The sequence below is a fragment of the Chiloscyllium punctatum genome, chromosome 7 (genome assembly GCF_047496795.1).
Source record: "Chiloscyllium punctatum isolate Juve2018m chromosome 7, sChiPun1.3, whole genome shotgun sequence".
Lineage (NCBI taxonomy): Eukaryota > Metazoa > Chordata > Chondrichthyes > Orectolobiformes > Hemiscylliidae > Chiloscyllium > Chiloscyllium punctatum.
Genome location: NC_092745.1, coordinates 68807018 through 68824952, shown reverse-complemented (window position 1 = coordinate 68824952; position 17935 = coordinate 68807018). Strand labels below are relative to the sequence as shown.

The 17935-nt window shown below is 40.4% G+C and overlaps 1 protein-coding gene across 1 annotated transcript in view; it reads left to right on the top strand.

The window, feature by feature from the left end:
• Positions 1–17935, top strand: part of LOC140479465 (regulator of G-protein signaling 21-like) — a 74169-nt gene that overhangs the window by 50017 nt on the left and 6217 nt on the right. The window contains exons 3-5 of the mRNA XM_072573305.1: positions 12130–12187; positions 12418–12479; positions 16655–16821. Of these exons, the coding sequence (XP_072429406.1) occupies positions 12130–12187; positions 12418–12479; positions 16655–16821 (287 nt within the window). The remainder of the gene's footprint in view (positions 1–12129; positions 12188–12417; positions 12480–16654; positions 16822–17935) is intronic.

Below are 17935 nucleotides of genomic sequence, written 5' to 3'. Positions count from 1 at the left end.
CTGAATGCCTTAAATCTTGGGATCTGCAGATTTGTTGCTTCCATCAAAAGTCTCGAGAGTGAAAAAGGTATTTTCCATAAACATAGTTTCAAAGCCTTTCTCTACAAGAGTCGACCTTTCTTTTTGTCTTTCAATTTGTATCTTGTGTGAATAATTTAGATTGCACTTCACACAGTTGGTGTGTTAACGGAGTACAATTTAGGGGGGCAAACAAAATCACTGGATTTTTCTCTTAATCCTTCTGACCAAGCCCATTTTCACCTGAAACGGTAGCTAACTATGATGGCGAGAATTCTATAATGTTAGCCATTCCCTGTTCACTTGCCCATATGGATGTTCTTCATATGTCACAGTGACGTTTGTTGGCAGTCTATGCCACTGATACTATTTAGAGCTGAGCCTGGTTGTTGAATCATGGAGCCCAGAGGTACTTCCAACATTTGATTTTTCATCAGTACTAGAAGAATTGTCAGATTTCTGGACTCTTTAACCCCTGGGCCGTGTGGAGCATCACAACTGCTATCCCAGTTCAACTCATCAAGTCAAGCCAAAGAGGTGTAAACCTGAGATATTCCAGGTATGGCTCAGAATGCAGTAGGTTGTAAGTGGACCTGCTGTAACATGCTGGAATATTGTCTACTCGGTATTCAATTCAATAAAACCTAAGATTTAAAACTGACTGAAGCATTTAAACTTAAAACCAGAACCTCTAGCGGAAGCTATACAAACCAATTCTAACATAATGGCTCCGAGGGTTGGTTCGGGTAAACATAAAATCACTCTCTATGCAGATAATGTCCCCTTGTTCTTAAGTAATTCTCTGATATCCATACCCTGCTTAGTTTAATTAATTAATCTATTTAGTATGTTCTCAGGCTACAAAATTAATTTTCTGAAATCAGAGGCCATGCCATTGGGTGGTCTCGCCAGTATATCCAATTTATCGGACAGATCTTGTTTTCCCTTTCAGTGGTCACTGGAAGGTTTTCTATACTTAGGTATTTTTATCACCCCAGTATTTGGTCAGCTGTATAAAGCCAGTTTTATACACCTACTAGAAAAAATAAGGCAAGACCTTCAACGCTGGGGAGATCTCCCAATATCCTGGTTAGGCAGAGTAGCTCTAGTTAAGATGAATATTCTGCCTCGTCTCTTATATCCCATGAGACTGATGTTATGTAAACTACATGGCTGTTTTGGTTCCTTTATGTGGAATCATAGATGGCCCCTTATCAAATTAGAGAAGCTGCAGCTTCCACAAGCAAGGGGAGGACTGGATTTTCCAGACTTCAGGAGGTATCAGTTGAGCTCTCTATTAGGCTATGTAGCTGATTGGGTCTCTTGTGACCCACAATCAATCTGGTTAGACATCAAGACCTTCCAAGCAAAGTGTCCCCTCATCAATCTTTTATTTTCAGATAAGATGAGAGCTGTTATGGACTATTGTAAAAACACTATTGTATTAAATACAATTAAAGCATGGAGGATACTGCAGCAAGATGAGGGTAACTTACAAAAAACCTCTCCTTATACTCTTAAAGTGGGAGCATGGGGTTTTCAGCCAGGGCAGACAGATGCAACATTTAAAACCTGGAGGTGTCTCTTGCTTAGGGGATCTGTTTGATGAAGAGGTTCTGATGTCTTTTGAGCAGCTGCACCAGAGGTTTGGACTGCCTGATGGAGACCTTTTTTGGTATTTCCAAATGCGAGATTATATACAGAAGAAGACCACATTATTAGACAGTCCCTACAAATCGGATAGGGAGAGAAGATTATTATGGTCAATGGGTCCACCCTCGGTCAGTACTCTTTATCTAACGAGGTATCGAAAGACATGGATCGACTGTTTAAAATATGGAACCAGGAATTGGGGTTAGAAATCCCTTCAGAAATGTGAGAGGACATCTGGGAAAATGCCAGAAAGATCTCTATTTGTAGTAGAACTCAAGCTATTCAATTAAAGATCTCCATGGGGCTCATATAGCACCAGAACGACTGGTAAAATTTAGGGTAGGAACATCCCCAGTGTGTCCTGAATGTAAAATAGAAGTGGGCACTCTCACGCACTATTTATGGACATGTCACAAGATCCGCAAATACTGGGACAGAGTAGCGAATGCTCTGACAGAAATCTTGGGAACGGAGATTGGATTGGATCCAGTGTCTCTTCTCCTGGGCTTTTCAAATCTGCCCTCCCTGGATGTGCACGGGAGGAAACTATTCTCCATTCTCTCTTGCTGTGCAAGGAAAAATATCTTAGTTAATTGGGTAGCTGAGGGCCCTCCAGGACTTTCGAATTAGCATAGGTTAATCATGGAATATATTCCCCTTGACTGCCTCACAAATATGGTGCAGCAAAAAACTGAATTATTCTATAAAATATGGCAGCCCTTTTTGAACTATATAGACACAGATATTTCGGCCATATTGTCAAGGGCTTTTGTCTGGCTGTGGTAGTGGTTCTGGCTGGTCCAGGAGCACCCCCCCCCCCCACACCAAGGGGAGGAATCCCGTATAAATACGGGTTTTATTGATTTGATGTCAATCCATTTTGAGTACATACTTCATTATTTACTTATTACATTATTTCTTATGTGTAATGTAAGATATCTTATTTTATGCTTTGGTTGTTTGTAGGATAGATTAGTAGTTAGCTGAGTTTTTTTCTCTTTTTTTTCTTTTGTTATGTTTTGGCTATTATTTATTTTGTTTTTATATATATTTGTATATTAGTGTTTATATTTGTTTGTATTACTTTGTAATTTTGTAAAAAACGTTAAAAAATTTATTTTTTCTTTCAATGAAAATACCATAAAAAAAACTTAAAACCAAAATACAGGTTCTCTAAATATCAATAACATGGTCAATATGGAAGGTAACTTCAAAAGAAAAGCAAAAGCTGTATATATACCAAAACGAAGGTTGACCTTAAAGAATTTTTTAAAATGGAGATTTTTCAACTGATTCAAGTGCTCAGTCAATGCCTCATTTTTAAGTGAGATGTCTGTCCCCTATCATCATGCGAAAAATATTTAACTATAAGAAGAAATTGAGCACTGCAGATGATGGAGATCAGAGTTGAAAAGTGTGGCACTGGAAAAGCACAGCAGGTCAGGCAGCGTCCGAGGAGTAGGAGAGTCAGTGTTTCGGCGATAAGCCCTTCATCACATTCCTGATGAAGGGTTTTTGCCCAAACATCAATTCTCCTGCTCCTTAGATGCTGTGTTTTTCTGGTGCCACACTTTTCAACATTTATTTAACTATAATCCTAGTATTAATGTAATTTCAATGAATACCAAGAACACATTTTCAAATTAGTTTTCTTTTGTAGAAATTACCACAAAGTCAAGAAAGAAAGATACCTCGTAATTTTAACAAGAATGATGCAAAAGGTTTTAGCTAAACTCGGTATTAACTAAAATTCCTAGCCACCTTATGGAATACAGATAGGAAGTTGAAACATAGCCCCTTCTGCCTCCATAGATGAATGCAAAAGGATCCTTAGCAATATTTTAAAAACAGCAAAAGATTTTTCCTAAGTGCCTGTATCAATACTTATCCCTCAATCTATATAAATGAATACACATGGTCATTTTCATGTTGCTGGTGGTGGGAATTTGCTACACATTGTGTGGATACTGCATTTTCTACAACAGTGATCACACTTTAAAAGTACTTCTTTGTGAACAGAAAACACTTTGAGACATTTGATGGTTGTGAGAAGTGTGGTTAAATGCAAGCCTTTCTTCTTCCAATAAAGGACAGATGTGCAGCTAAATGGGAGCATCCAAAATCTGCAGCTCAAGTTGTGAGATTCTGCTAATAGCATAGCAAAAACAACATTGGCTATCTATCTCTATGTTGGAGTACGTTGAACATCGTGAATTTCTGTGTTTGTGTACGAGAAAATAAAGCTGCTATAGATATTCAGAAATACAAGCATAGGTATCGTTTTAATGTTAAGATGGTTGTAAAAACTTGTAAAACAACCCCTCTGGCACTGAAAAATAGCTTTTATAATCTTAGAATCACATTCATTTCGATTGGGAAATGTTTCAGGAAATATTTTTAAATATTTAATGTCATATTGTTCTTACATTACCATTACCATTCTGTCTCAATTTTCTTCATTCATTCTTTCCTTTTCTGCCTTTTTCTTTCTGTACCTGTTTAAGCATTGTATGCTGCCACTCCAACTTAGAATGCCTTTTCTGCCTTTGAATATAGAACAGTATGGTTTAAGAACAGGCCATTCAGCCCAACATGTCTGTTCTAACCATGGTGCCAACTAATCCCATCAGCCTGCACATGGTCCATATCCCTCTATTCCCTGCCTGTTTATGCATCTGTCTAAATTCCTCTTAAACATTGATATTGTATCTGTTTCCATTACTTCCCATGGTAGCGCATTCCAGGCACCTACCACTGTCAATATAAAAACATTTCCTCTTTACACATTTTAGATTAGATTACCTACAGTATGGAAACAGGCCCTTCGGCCCAACAAGTCCACACCGACCCTCTGAAGAGTAATCCACCTAGACCCATTTCCCTCTGACTAATGCATCTAACACTATGGGCAATTTAGCATGGCCAATCCACCCGACCTGCACATCTTTGGACAGTGGGAGGAAACTGGAGCACCCGGAGGAAACCCACACAGACACATGGAGAATGTGCAAATTCCATACAGACAGTCACCCGAGGCTAGAATTGAACCTGGGACCCTTGTGCTGTGAGGCAGCAGTGCTAACCACTGAGCCACTGTGCCACCCACTTCTCCTTTACGTATTTCCCCTCTCACCCTAAACCTATGCCCCCTAATATTTGACATTTCCACTCTGGGATAACGTCTCTACTATCCACCCTATGAATGCTTCTCATAATTTTATATAGTTCTATTTAGGACAGCTGCCAGCTGCTGACACTGTAGCAAAAACAACCCAAGTTTGTCCAACCTCTCTTTATATGTAATACACTCTTAACCAGGCAATAGCCTGATAAACCTCTTTTGCGACCTCTCCAAAGCCACCACATCCTTCCTATAGGTGACTATGGTGCACACAATACTCCAAACGTGGCCTAATTAAAATTTGAAACAGCTGCAACATTACTTGCCAACTCATATATTGAATGACCCTATCGATGACGGCAAGTATGCTATTTAACTTCTTTAAGGCTGTATCCACGTATGTTGCCACTTTCTTGGAGCTATGGACTTGCGTTACAAGATCCCACCGTATGTCAATGCTCTGAAGAGTCCTGCTATGACTGTAAACCTCCCTTTTGCATTTTGCCTCCAAACTGCATCACCTCACACTTATACCAATTGAACTTGATCTGCCATTTCTCTGCTCAAACTGATCTATGTTATGCTGGTAACCTTCCTCACTATCCATAACTCAACCAATTTTCATGTCATCTTTATGACTGTGAGTTTTGAGAAGATTTGTAGCTCAGGTTGAGATTCTGGATATAGGGTTGCTTGCTGAGCTGGAAGGTTCATTTTCAGATATGTTACCATACTAGGTAACATCATCAGTGAGCCTCTGGATGAAGCACTGGTGGTATAGCCCGCTTTCTATTTATGTGTTTAGGTTTCCGTGGTTACCAACCCAAATGGGTTAACATTTCATTAAAATGGTCAAAAGAAGAATTCTGCATCAATAAATCCTTGTGATAATGTCACCTTAATAAATATTCAGGCTCACCATGCATTCCTTCCTTAATTTCAATATTGGTCCCAATTTGTTTTCTAACTGAATGGATTTATAGTGTTTCATTAAAAACAGTGTAACTACAGAATTTATAATTTGCATTTCCACCGTTTATAGCAAAATATTATCCAAAGTTATTGCAGTGTAAAATAAAAAGTTTATATCTCAACCATTACTGAGAGCCTTTTCAGAATTTCATCCAGATCAAATCTGCAAGATGAAATAACCCATTCTTTATTAAAAACTAAACCAATTTCAGTTTACTGTCTCATACATTTTGAGAGAATACTGCCAAGATTTGGTGCCAATGTTTTACTTTAGATTAGATTAGATTCCCTACAGTGTGGAAACAGGCCCTTCAGCCCAACAAGTCCACACCAACCCTCCGAAGAGTAACCCACCCAGACCCATTTCCCTCTCACTAATGCACCGAACACTATGGGCAATTTAGCATAGCCAATTCACCTGACCTGCGCATCTTTGGACTGTGGGAGGAAACCATAGCACCCAGAGGGAACCCACGCAGACATGAGGAGAATATGCAAGCTGCACACAGGCAGTTGCCCAAGGCTGGAATTGAACCTGGGACCCTGGTACTATGAGGCAGCAGTGCTAACCACTGAGCTCACCGTGCCACCCATTTTCAAAATGATGTACTTTGCAGTAATAGGCTGAAACTGACTGGAAATCAGCAAGATATCAATTTCAAGGAGTTTCATGGAGGGTTCCTCTCCATGAGATTTAGCAAGTTTTAGAAGACTATTCATAGCTCACCTCACTTACTTGGCACCATGTCTCTATGGCATCCCACCTGCACTATCTCCCGTTCAGCAATTGTGGAAGCACTCACACCTGCTGGGACACCCCCCCCCCACCCCGTGCCAACACTCTGTCATGCAGAAGGCTTCTTAATGCAACTTGTGAAGTCTCCAAATGAGAGGAAATCAGGGCTGTACTCTTGTGTAATCTATTGGATCTTAAAATGCAAAATTCCCTGACAGCACCATTTCAGTAAAAGGTGTTGCTGCACTCCAAAGTGCAACATTGAATTGGAGAACTGTATTTAATTGGTTTGGAAATATGCTATGATGGTGTGGTAAGGTGGTACATGTCTGATGCCAATGTCCATGGACTGTGGAATGATACCTGTGGGAAGTGTCCTGAGATGTTGCGGACTGCTGTCCACAGTGAAGGCCCAGAAAAGCAAATAGTAAGCTGGAGTCACCGGGCACCAGTGAGGAAAGAATAGATACTAAAGTTGCGCAGTTTGCTGCAAAACAGCCAGTTATCATTCCCCAGTGAGATTCCTGTCTCATTGTTCAAAACATGGTTGCAGAATTGGAATTTTTATTTCCGACATTTAGAATCTCATTTCTTTCAATCTTCTTTCAATCTCCCAACTGACCCATCAATGCACATGTCATTCAGGTTCTGGGAAGATCCTATGTCTTTATATAATTTTATCAAGTGTTAAAATGTTATTTAGAATGGTCAGTTTTAATCTGGTATATCGCAATGTCCGTTTTGTGAGTTTAGAAGTTTGCTATAAGAATATTGACAAAACTGAATGGATATTGCATTAAGCCTATTTCTCTGAGTTACCTGTAATTCGTATGAGAATAGCACAGCTTATCACTAATTGCAATCCAAAAGCAAATATTACACATACCTATGGCAATTCTGGTCTCTGCACATTCTCACTTGTCATTGCTCCATTATTGCAGTCTACTTTCAGATGCCATTCCTTCCCTAAACCTCTCCTTCCTATAAAGTGCTCCTTAAAACCCACTTTGGTGACCAGATTTTCCATTACTATCTGAATCTCTCTGTAAGTTCTCGGTGTTAAATTTCCTGTGTACCACCTTGAATGTTTACCACATGAGCTGCGTGATACGTAGTGTATTTAAAAACAATATTTTGCCTATCTTTTTGCAAGGTTGGTGTTGTTAAAAAGAAGTCACCAATGCAAAGAAACTCAGTATTTTGAAGCATAGAGCTTGTGAGAAAATGATAATTCATGCATGTTGCAGCTGACTGTATGGCATGGATTATGGTGAGAAGTCAAAAAGTACTCACTGGAGTTTAGATTCACCAAATACAAAGTCCATTTGTGAAAAAAAATGATTCAAATTTATCATGTTCAGGACCCAATTGTCAAAATAAAACATAGGAGAAAGTGAGGACTGCAGGTGCTGGAGAGTCAGAGTCAAAAGGTGTGGTGCTGGAAAATGCACAACAGGTCAGGCAGCATCCAATGAGCAGGAGAGTCGACATTTCAGGCATATCTCTTGATCCTCTCGTTGTAACTTTGAACGGTGTCAGGAATTCGACACGCCATTCAGAACAAAGCAAGCTGACTACATTGACAAGAGTGTGGTGCTGGAAAAGCACAGTAAGTTCAGGCAGCCACCGAGGAGCAGGAGAATTGACGCTTCGGACATAAGCCCTTCATGAAGCGATAATGCCTGAAATATCGATTTTCCTACTCTTCGGATGCTGCCTGACCTGTTGTGCTTTTTCCAGCATCATGCTTTTTGAATTTAAATAACACATAACAAAGTTAAGAATGCAGGTAGTTTATTTATTGAAAATTTCAATGATTCCTCCAATTTACTTTTTATATTTTTTACTAATTTTAAATAAGGTGTACAGGGTGTCTGTTTTTAAAATAATAAACAGTGCTTGGTTGTCAAAAAGGTTCATCAGACTTGCAAAACTGGCATTTCACTGACTCCTCCCACCTCCTGAAATGAATGAGCACCAACAGGGTAGTGAGCTGTGATGAGCACAGAACAATGTTGTATTGAATGCTGAGTCATTTATCCTTACATTTGCCATTCCCACACGTGTTCAGAAAATGTGAGTGAATAAATAACACAGTTGCTGGTAGCGAGTTTTGAGAATTTTGAAAAACCAATCACTGGTTCCACTCGTGCAGCTGAAATTAAAATAACAGCTGACGGCTGTTTCTAAGTTTGTAGGATTGTAAGATATAGCAGAAGCATGTCATTCTGCCCCTGAAGCCACCATTCAATAAGATCAAGATTATTGCGACCTTAGCTCTACTTTCCAGTCTCGGAACTTTTGACTCAGTTGTAGATCAGAAGCCTAATTCATTGTTGAATATATTCAATGGCACATCGTGAGGTTTGATGACAATCATAGATAGTTTCATGCTCACCATTACTGAGATTAGTTATTAGGTTTATTCATTGCATTTCAATTCCAACAGCAGCTGGGGTGCCATTTCAACACATGACTCAACAGCATTAGCCAATCAGTAATGCAAGTATATTTTTTAAATAAGCAGGCAAAATCTGAATATGATCATTTAGGTGTAGTCTCTTAAATGCCTTTTACAATTAGAACAAAAATTTCCTAGTTCTATACTCCATCCCCTTTTAATAAATGCCAACATTAAGTTTGCCTTCCTAATTACTTGTTTTACTTGCATATTAATGTGTGGTGTTTCATGTACAATGGTGTCCAGATTGCTCTGCACTGAGCCTTATGTGCTCATCCCATTAATCGTGTCCCTGAAGCCACCATCAATTGTCATAAAACTCCAAAAATAATGCCCTGCTGGAAATGAACATGTTGTTTCTGACCTGACTTGGTCTAGATGTGACTCCAGATCTACAGCAATGTGGCTGGTTCTTAACTGTCCTCTGAAATGGTCCAGCAAGTCACTCGGTTCTGGTCTTGTCAACAAGGCCCAAATCCCAACAATGAATTTTTTAAAAACTCCTAGCCATTTCAATAATTAAATGCTTTTTGATGCTTTCTCCCAACGTGGATAATTTTGAATTTCCCTCTGCTCAATCCGTCACATTTTAGCCCATTTACCTCAGCACCTGACAGAATCGCAGAATTGTGATAGCGTAAAAGTAGGCCTTTCAACCCACTGTGCCTGCCTGCTCTTCAAACAAACTTCATTACCTAAGGGCAATCTTCTGCTTTTTTCCCCATATCCTTGCTCACTATTTCTATCCAAATAATCATCAAATACCCTCTTGAGTGCCTCAGGTGAACATGCCGCTGCCATACCGATAGGCAGTGCATTCCATAGCCTAACTACTCACAGAGTAAAAAAATCTTTTTTTACATTACCATCGCTTCTTTTACACATCACTTCAAATCTATGCCCTCTCATCCCAGTTCCTTTTATGAGCAGGAACTGCTTCTCCCTATCGACTCTACCCAGCTTGCTCATGATTTTGAAAATCTCTAATAAATCTCTTCTTAGTCTCCTTCTCTCCAAGAAGAACAGGCCCAGATTTTTCATTTGATTCTCAATACCTGAAGTTTCTCATTCCTGGAACCAAACTGGTTAATTGCTTCTGCACTCTCTGCAATGCATTCATGTCTTTTCTAAGATGTGGCGCACACAATTGTAAATAATCTACAATGTCTTTTATAGGCTGAACACCTCTCCTTGTTCTCATACTCTATGCTGCTATTAATAAAGCTGAGGATTACTGTATGCTTTATTAACTACTCTTTCCACCATTTCTGCTACCTTCAATGATCTGTGCACATATACACCGAGGTCATTGTTCCTGCACCCAGCATTGAGTCGGTGAAGGAGGGTTGATGGAGCAGGCATCATTGGTGTGCCGGCTCAGGACTCATGGTGGAGGCAGTGGAATGAAAATGGACTCTCTTTCAGCTGTACCTTTTTGTTTTTTTTGTTCTGAAGCTACATAAAACAGCACTGGATCGTGGTGATAGTTGAAGCATTTCACTGCATTATTCACTGTAAAATACACATGACAAAAAATTATTCATTAAATTCATTTTGATTTGTACCCCCTATTTCATATTGTTTCTATAATGTTCTTCTAACCAAGTACATTGCCTCACACTTTGCTGCATGAAACTTCATCTGCCACCTACCTACCTGCTCCAGCAACAGGTTAATATCCTTCTGGTGTTTTATGCTGTTTTCCTCACAGTTTATAGTTCTTCAAAGCTTCACATCATCCGCAAACTTCAAAACTGTCCCTGAGAGACCAAGATCCACATCATTAATATATATCAGGAAAAGCTTCCTCAAGCCTGAAAAATATCCATTACTCTCTGTTTCCAATCACTTAGCCAATTTGGTATCTACATTGCTACTGTTCCTTTTATACCAATGATCTTTAATTTTTCTCATAAGTCAGCCATGTTACATTGCATCTGCTGGAAATCCATGTATATCACATCAACAGTGTTACCATCACTCAGCCTTTCTGTTAACTCTTCAAAACTCTCCAGCAAGTTAGCTAAACATAATTTTCTCTTTAGAAATTCATGCTTACTCGTCAACCAAACATTTTCCGTGTCACCACAAATTCCATGACGAATAATTGTTTCCAAAAGCTTCCCCATCACTGAAATTAAACTGTCTGCTCTATAATTGCTGAGCATATTTTTAGGAACTTTGTTGTTAAAAAAAGGCCATAATGTTTGCAATAGTCCAGTCTTCTGGCACCTCTTCCAAGTCCAGTGAGGACTGAAAGATTATAGTTCTGAAGAAGGGTCACTAGACTTGAAACAATAATTCTGCATTCTCTTCATAAATGCTGCCAGACCTGCTGGGTTTCTGCACAGTTCCTGTAATTTATTTCTGAAAGTTTATGACCAATGCCAAAATTTCTACCCTCACTGCCTTCGAAATCTTTGGACGCACCTCATCCGGTCTTGGTGTCTTGTCAACTTTTAAGTACTAACAGTCTATCTAAGATGTCTTCATTATTAATTTCAAACCCACAGCAACAGAGTTCTCTCTACTGTCACCATGGCCTGGGCAGCACTCTTCTCTTTATGAAGGCAGATGCAAAGTAGTCAATTAACACCTCGGCCATGGTCTCTGCCTCCTAAGTGTAAATCCCCTCTAGGTCTCTAATCAGCCCTATTTCTAATTCAACCACTCTCTTACTATGTATACACCTATAGAAAACCTTGGTTTTCCCCTTTATGTTAGCTGCCAGTCTTTTCCTCTTACCTTCTCTGCTTTGCTTTTTCACCTCACAGCTAGCCTTTCAACATATCTTTTTCTCATTGGTGAATTTAGAAACAATATTCCCTCATCTGATATAGTTTGTAAATAGTTAAGGTCTCAGTACTGTCCCTGTGGTAATCCACTGGCTATGGATTCGATGAAGTAGGGATTATTAAGGCTAATATTGAATATCCTGTTGCTGCACTGAAATTCTATGTAACTCTACATGATAATTGATTATTTACATTAAAATAAATTTTAGGTCTGGTTTAGGAAATCTGATTGCAAACGTACTCAAAATTCTATTAATCAACGCACCTTCCTGCTGAAGACACTATGTACAATGTTTTGCTGCCAACGAGGCAATTTAATATTTAGTGAAGTAAAGGACTGAAAGCTCAAATTAATTGAATTTTTCATCAACAGTACTAGTGATTCCATTACTCACCTCAGGAGCCAGAACAAAGGTCAAGATGCCAAAAAAGTGAGTCCACTTTTGTCATTAGAAATTACGGCTTGAGAAATGAATGACATTATCTTTCTATGGGAATAGTCTGTGGCTAAATTTCATAATCCAGATACACCAGTGATATAAGTCAGAGAGATACACGGATGAAAGTTAATCACTTTAATGATGAAAGTTAGTCAGTTATTCCAAAGGAAATGCTGGAAGGTTACCAATGTTATTTTCAAGTCTTGTCACTGTTTTCATAGGCCAACACATGACGAAATAAAGCTGTGGTCTGAATCGGTGGATAAACTGTTGTCTCACAAAGGTAAAGTCTCATTGAAATGCACAATACAGTTACTGGAAATATCTTTTAATTATCTATGCTTTTTAATGTTGTGTTTGTTATTGAAGAGCATTTTCCTGATGCAGATGGAGGTAATCTTCTTCTTCTTTGCCTTCCTATCATTACCCCTACCCTTGCCCCCACTTCCCCAGTCATCACCACCACCACCTAGGTCCCTCTGTGGAAATGTTTGACTGTTTATTCCACACAGGATAAAAAGTAAAACATTGCAGATTCAGGAAACGTGAAATAGAGTGGACACGACAGATCTGTGGAGAGAAAACAGAAGAGTGGATTTCTCCTGGCTGGGAACGACAGCATTTTAAAAGAAAGGGAAGGCAGTGGAAGTTTGTGGGGGAGCAGAGGAACACACACTTAAACAGACACTTAATCGAAGCTCTTCCACTCAGTCATGCTGCCATAAAACATGATGGCTCTGCACTGCACCCACTCCCAACACCCATAATATTCATCAGAGAATCTTCTGGGAATGGTGAAAAGTCAAGTAGAAAGAAATTTGGGCCAGTTTTGGTTACTTTCAAAAGAGAATGGACAGATTCCAGGTGAGGAGCATTGGGACCAGGAAAGATATTGGTCAAACCTGATCAAACTTTCTCCATTGACATCAGCTGCAGACAGCAGATCCCTCATTACTTTCATTACTACCATTATAATTTCACACAAACAACACTTTGTTCAGCTCGTTCCTATTCACCACTGTTATGGGTCAGCTTCTTTCCCTGTTGTGTGGTTATGTCTCTTTCTCTGCTTCCTTCCCCCTTGCTTTCATCTGTGATAGCTTCCATTTCTGATGCAAGTTTGTTATCTGACATTCTGACTCATCTAATAAAAGCAAATTACTGAGGATGCTGGAATCTGAAACCAAAAGAGAAAATGCTGGAAAATCTCAGCAGGGCTTTCCGCATCTGTAAGGAGAGAAAAGAGCTGACGTTTCAAGTCTAACTGACCCTTTGTCAAAGCTAAAAAAAAGGGAGAAGTAGGGAGGTATTTATAAAAGGCTGAGAGAAGGTGAGTCATGGCTACAGAAGCAAAGGTAGTTATTAAGAGGTGATAGTGACAGTGCATGGAGAGATTATAGGGAGATTAGGAGCTGTGAATGACCAAGACTGAAGCCAGTGCAATGTGACAAAATTATGTGGGGGATGGTGGGGATGGGTGAAGCAGAGGCAAAATGGAAAACAGGGAAGAAGGGTACAAAGGGGGAGGAGGAGAGGAAAAAGGTGATGAGAGGGTGGGGAGTGAGAGAAAGAAAGACAATCAAGAAATAAGAGGTACAGAGCAGTGAAAAAACTAAAATAAACGAAATAAATAAAATAAATGAAATAAAATTATGGAGCAAAATGAAAACAGAGGGGTCGCAATGAGATAATCATCTGAAGTTGTTGAATTCCATGTTGCAGGCTGTAAGATGAGATGCTGTTCCTCCAGTTTGCGTTGAGCTTCACTGGAACATTGCAGCAGGCCAAGGACAGACATGTGGGTATGGGAGCAGGATTGTGTGTTGAAGTGGCAAGCCACTTGTATTAGTCCATTACAAGCCCACTGACTCCCACAGCTATCTGGACTACAGCTCTTCTCACCCTACATCCTGTAAGGACTCTATCCCTTTCTCTCAGCTCCTTCGCCTCCGCTGCATTTGTTCCAATGAGGCCACTTTCCAAAGTGGTGCTCTTAATATGTGTTCTTTCTTCTCCAACCGTGTCTTCCCACCTACAGTTGTTGACAGGGCTCTCGACAGCGTGCGGTCCATCTCCCACGCCACGACCCTCATCCCCCTTCCTCCCCTCCCAAAACAAGGATAGGGTCCCTCTTGTTCTCACCTTTCACCCCACCAGCCTTCACATGCAAAGAATATTCCTCCGCCACTTCGCCATCTCCAACACAACATCACTACTAAACACATCTTCCCTTCCCTCCCCCTGTCTGCATTCTGCAGAGATCATTCCCTCCAGGGCAACCTAGTCCACTCCTCCATCACACCTAACATCTCTCCCATCACACATGGCACCTTCCGATGCAATCGCAGAAGGTGCAGGACCTGCCCCTTTACCTCTTCCATGCTCACCATCCAAGGCCCCAAACACTCATTTCAGGTTAAGCAGCGTTTCACTTGTACCTCTTTCAATTTGGTCTATTGCATTCGTTGCTCCCATTGTGGTCTCCTCTATATCAGAGAGACAAAACGCCGAATGGGTGATCGCTTTGCTGAGCACCTTTGGTCTGTACACAATCAGGTCCAGGACCCTCCTGTGGCTTGCCACTTCAACACACAATCCTGCTCCCATGCCCACATGTCTGTCCTGGCCTGCTGCAATGTTCCAGTGAAGCTCAACGCAAACTGGAGGAACAGCATCTCATCTTCCGACTAGGCACGTTACAGCCTGCCGGTCTCAACATGGAATTCAACAACTTCAGATGATTATCCCATCTCAACCCCTCTGTTTTCATTTTGCTCCGGAATTTTATTTCATTTATTTTATTTATCTTTTTTTATTTTATTTCTTTCACTGCTCTGTACCTCTTATTTCTTGATTGTCACTCTTTCTTTCGCTCCCCACCCTCTCATCACCTTTTTCCTCTCCTCGTCCCCCTTTGCTACCCTTCTCCCCTGTTTTCCATTTTACCTCTGCTTCACCCATCCCCACCATCCCCCACATATTTTGTCACATTGCACTGGCTTCAGTCTTGGTCATTCACAGCTCCTAATCTCCCTAAAATCTCTCCATGCACTGTCACTATCACCTCTTAATAACTACCTTTGCTTCCAGAGCCATGACTCACCTTCTCTCAGCCTTGTATAAATACCTCCCTATTTCTCCCTTTTTTTTAGCTTTGACAAAGGGTCAGTTAGACTTGAAACGTCAGCTCTTTTCTCTCCTTACAGATGCGGAAAGCCCTGCTGAGATTTTCCAGCATTTTCTCTTTTGGTTTCTGACTCATCTAACCTGCTGAGTGTCTCTAGAGTATGTCCATTGTTGCACACAAAAATCTGAAATAAGAACACAAAGTGCTGGAAATACTTGGGTCTGGCAACATCTCTGTAAAGAGATACAGAAGCCAGGACCTTTCCTTGTCTTAAGTGGTTGGGGGGAAGCATCTTCAGTGGTCACTGACTCCCTGCCCCCACTAGTCAGAAAACATGCCAGCAGCATGTGCTGGTTTCCTAGTCAGGAAACTAGCCATTTGTCTCAGCTGCTGGGAACGCAGGTGTATAAAGGTGAAGAGGTCTGAAGGGGTTAATGCTGACAGCACTATCTGATGTGATCATGGTAATGCGTGGACTTAGGTGGTGGTAGGGAGGGAAGTCTCTGGGGCTAAATGGTCAAATTATTTGCTCTCCTTTCCACCTTCCTCACCATTTCAAGCGAATGGATAATTTTCCTTTAATGGTCAGAGTATTGAGTACAGGAGTTGGGAGGTCATGTTGCGGCTGTACAGGATATTGGTTAGGCCACTGTTGGAATATTGTGTGCAATTCTGGTCTCCTTCCTATTGGAAAGATGTTGTGAAACTTGAAAGGGTTCAGAAAAGATTTACAAGGATGTTGCTAAGGTTGGAGGATTTGAGCTATAGGGAGAGACTGAACAGGCTGGGGCTGTTTTCCCTGGAGCATCGGAGGCTGAGGGGTGACCTTATGGAGGTTTACAAAATTATGAGGGGTGTGGATAGGATAAATAGACAAAATCTTTTTCCTGGGGTGGAGGAGTCCAGAACTAGACGGCATAGGTTTAGGGTGAGAGGGGAAAGATACAAAAGAAACCTAAGGGCCAAATTTTTCACACAGAGGGTAGAATGAGCTGCCAGAGGAAGTGGAGGAGGCTGGTACAATTGCAACATTTAAAAGGCATTTGGATGGGTATATGAATAGGAAGGGTTTGGAGGGATATGGGTCAGTGCTGGCAGGTGGGACTAGATTGGGTTGGGATATCTGGTCGACATGGATGGGTTGGACCAAAGGGTCTGTTTCCATGCTGTACACCTCTATGACATCTGGGGGATCATAATTCAGTGTTAACTCTGTTTCTCTTTTGTTGTCAGTCCTGCTGAGTATTTCCATCATTCTCTGTTTTCCAATGCATGGTTTTGTTACAGATATGTTTCCAATGGTCTGCTTAAAGTTCACTTCTTTACCACAGCTGGTCAGGTTGCTTTCAGAAACTTCCTTACAAAGGAATACAGTGAAGAGAACATCGATTTCTGGTTGGCCTGCGAAGACTATAAGAAAATCAAGTGTCCTACAAAACTAGCTTGTGAGGCCAAGAAGATTTATACCAAATTTATCAAAGTTGAGGCACCTGAAGAGGTATGGATTTTTTTCTTTTGAAAAAATGACTTCATGCTTGTAGCTGTCATCAAATTGAAAACTGGAAAAACTTTGGCAGAATATTACAAGATCTCATATCAAATCTCTGCATGGTCTTGCCCCATCCAATTGACAGACAGCCATGGTCAAAGTAATTGTCATTTGGAATGATCCAGGATAACAAAAGAAAGTTAGCAGAGATTTATTCAAAGCAAATCATGTTCATTAAACCTAGTTGAACACATTGTTTCAGCAGCAGGAGTGTTGTGTGGGGTTGATGTGGGTGTAAATTTTTAAAAACATTTAATAAAGTCTCAGATAATACACGAGTGAGCAATAAAGTAATGCACTTGGGATTAAAGGAATGGTGTAACATGGATCCCAAATTTCCTAACAGACATATAAAATATTCAATAGTGATGATTGGTTGTTTTGCAGATTGGATGGAACTATATACCATTTTGTTCTCAAGGAATCAGTCAGGTTCAACTGATTCATTCAGTTTTCCATACACTTTTGAGGGGTGGTGGGGTAATTACTGAGGGCAGGGGGTGGCTGGTTCAGTAGCAGACAGCCCTCCTCAGTGGAAAGGACCTCCATAAGCCACAGTGACCAATCAGAGTGGCCCCTCCCGAGTCCACATCACTACTGTTCTGGCTTGTGTGCAAATAACAGTGCTGTGTTCTTGATTATATGGTCATGAATGAATTCAATACTGACTAACATTTCCTAAAAACAGAAAATGTCTGGCCCACTCAGCAGGTCTGGCAGCATTTGTTGAGAAAGAAACAGAATAAATGTCTCAGGTCGTTGACCTTTCCAGCATTTCCTGTTACTTCAGGATTTTGGCTAATACAATGTATTGTTTCTCTAATTCAATGTCACCTTTTTTTCATCACCAAACAACAGGAAGGAGCAAACAAAGAATTTGGCAACAGTTTGTCATTTTGTCATTTTATTCCTTGTAGTAATTGAACTAAGTGACGTGATTTGTGCAAGGAGAAAAAATAATTTTCTAATTTTGGCATCTAGTTTTGGTTACTTTCATTATCTTCTTTTTGTGGATTTGTATTTCAATTCACCTGGCTATGACTTCAAAAATAGAGTCAAATAC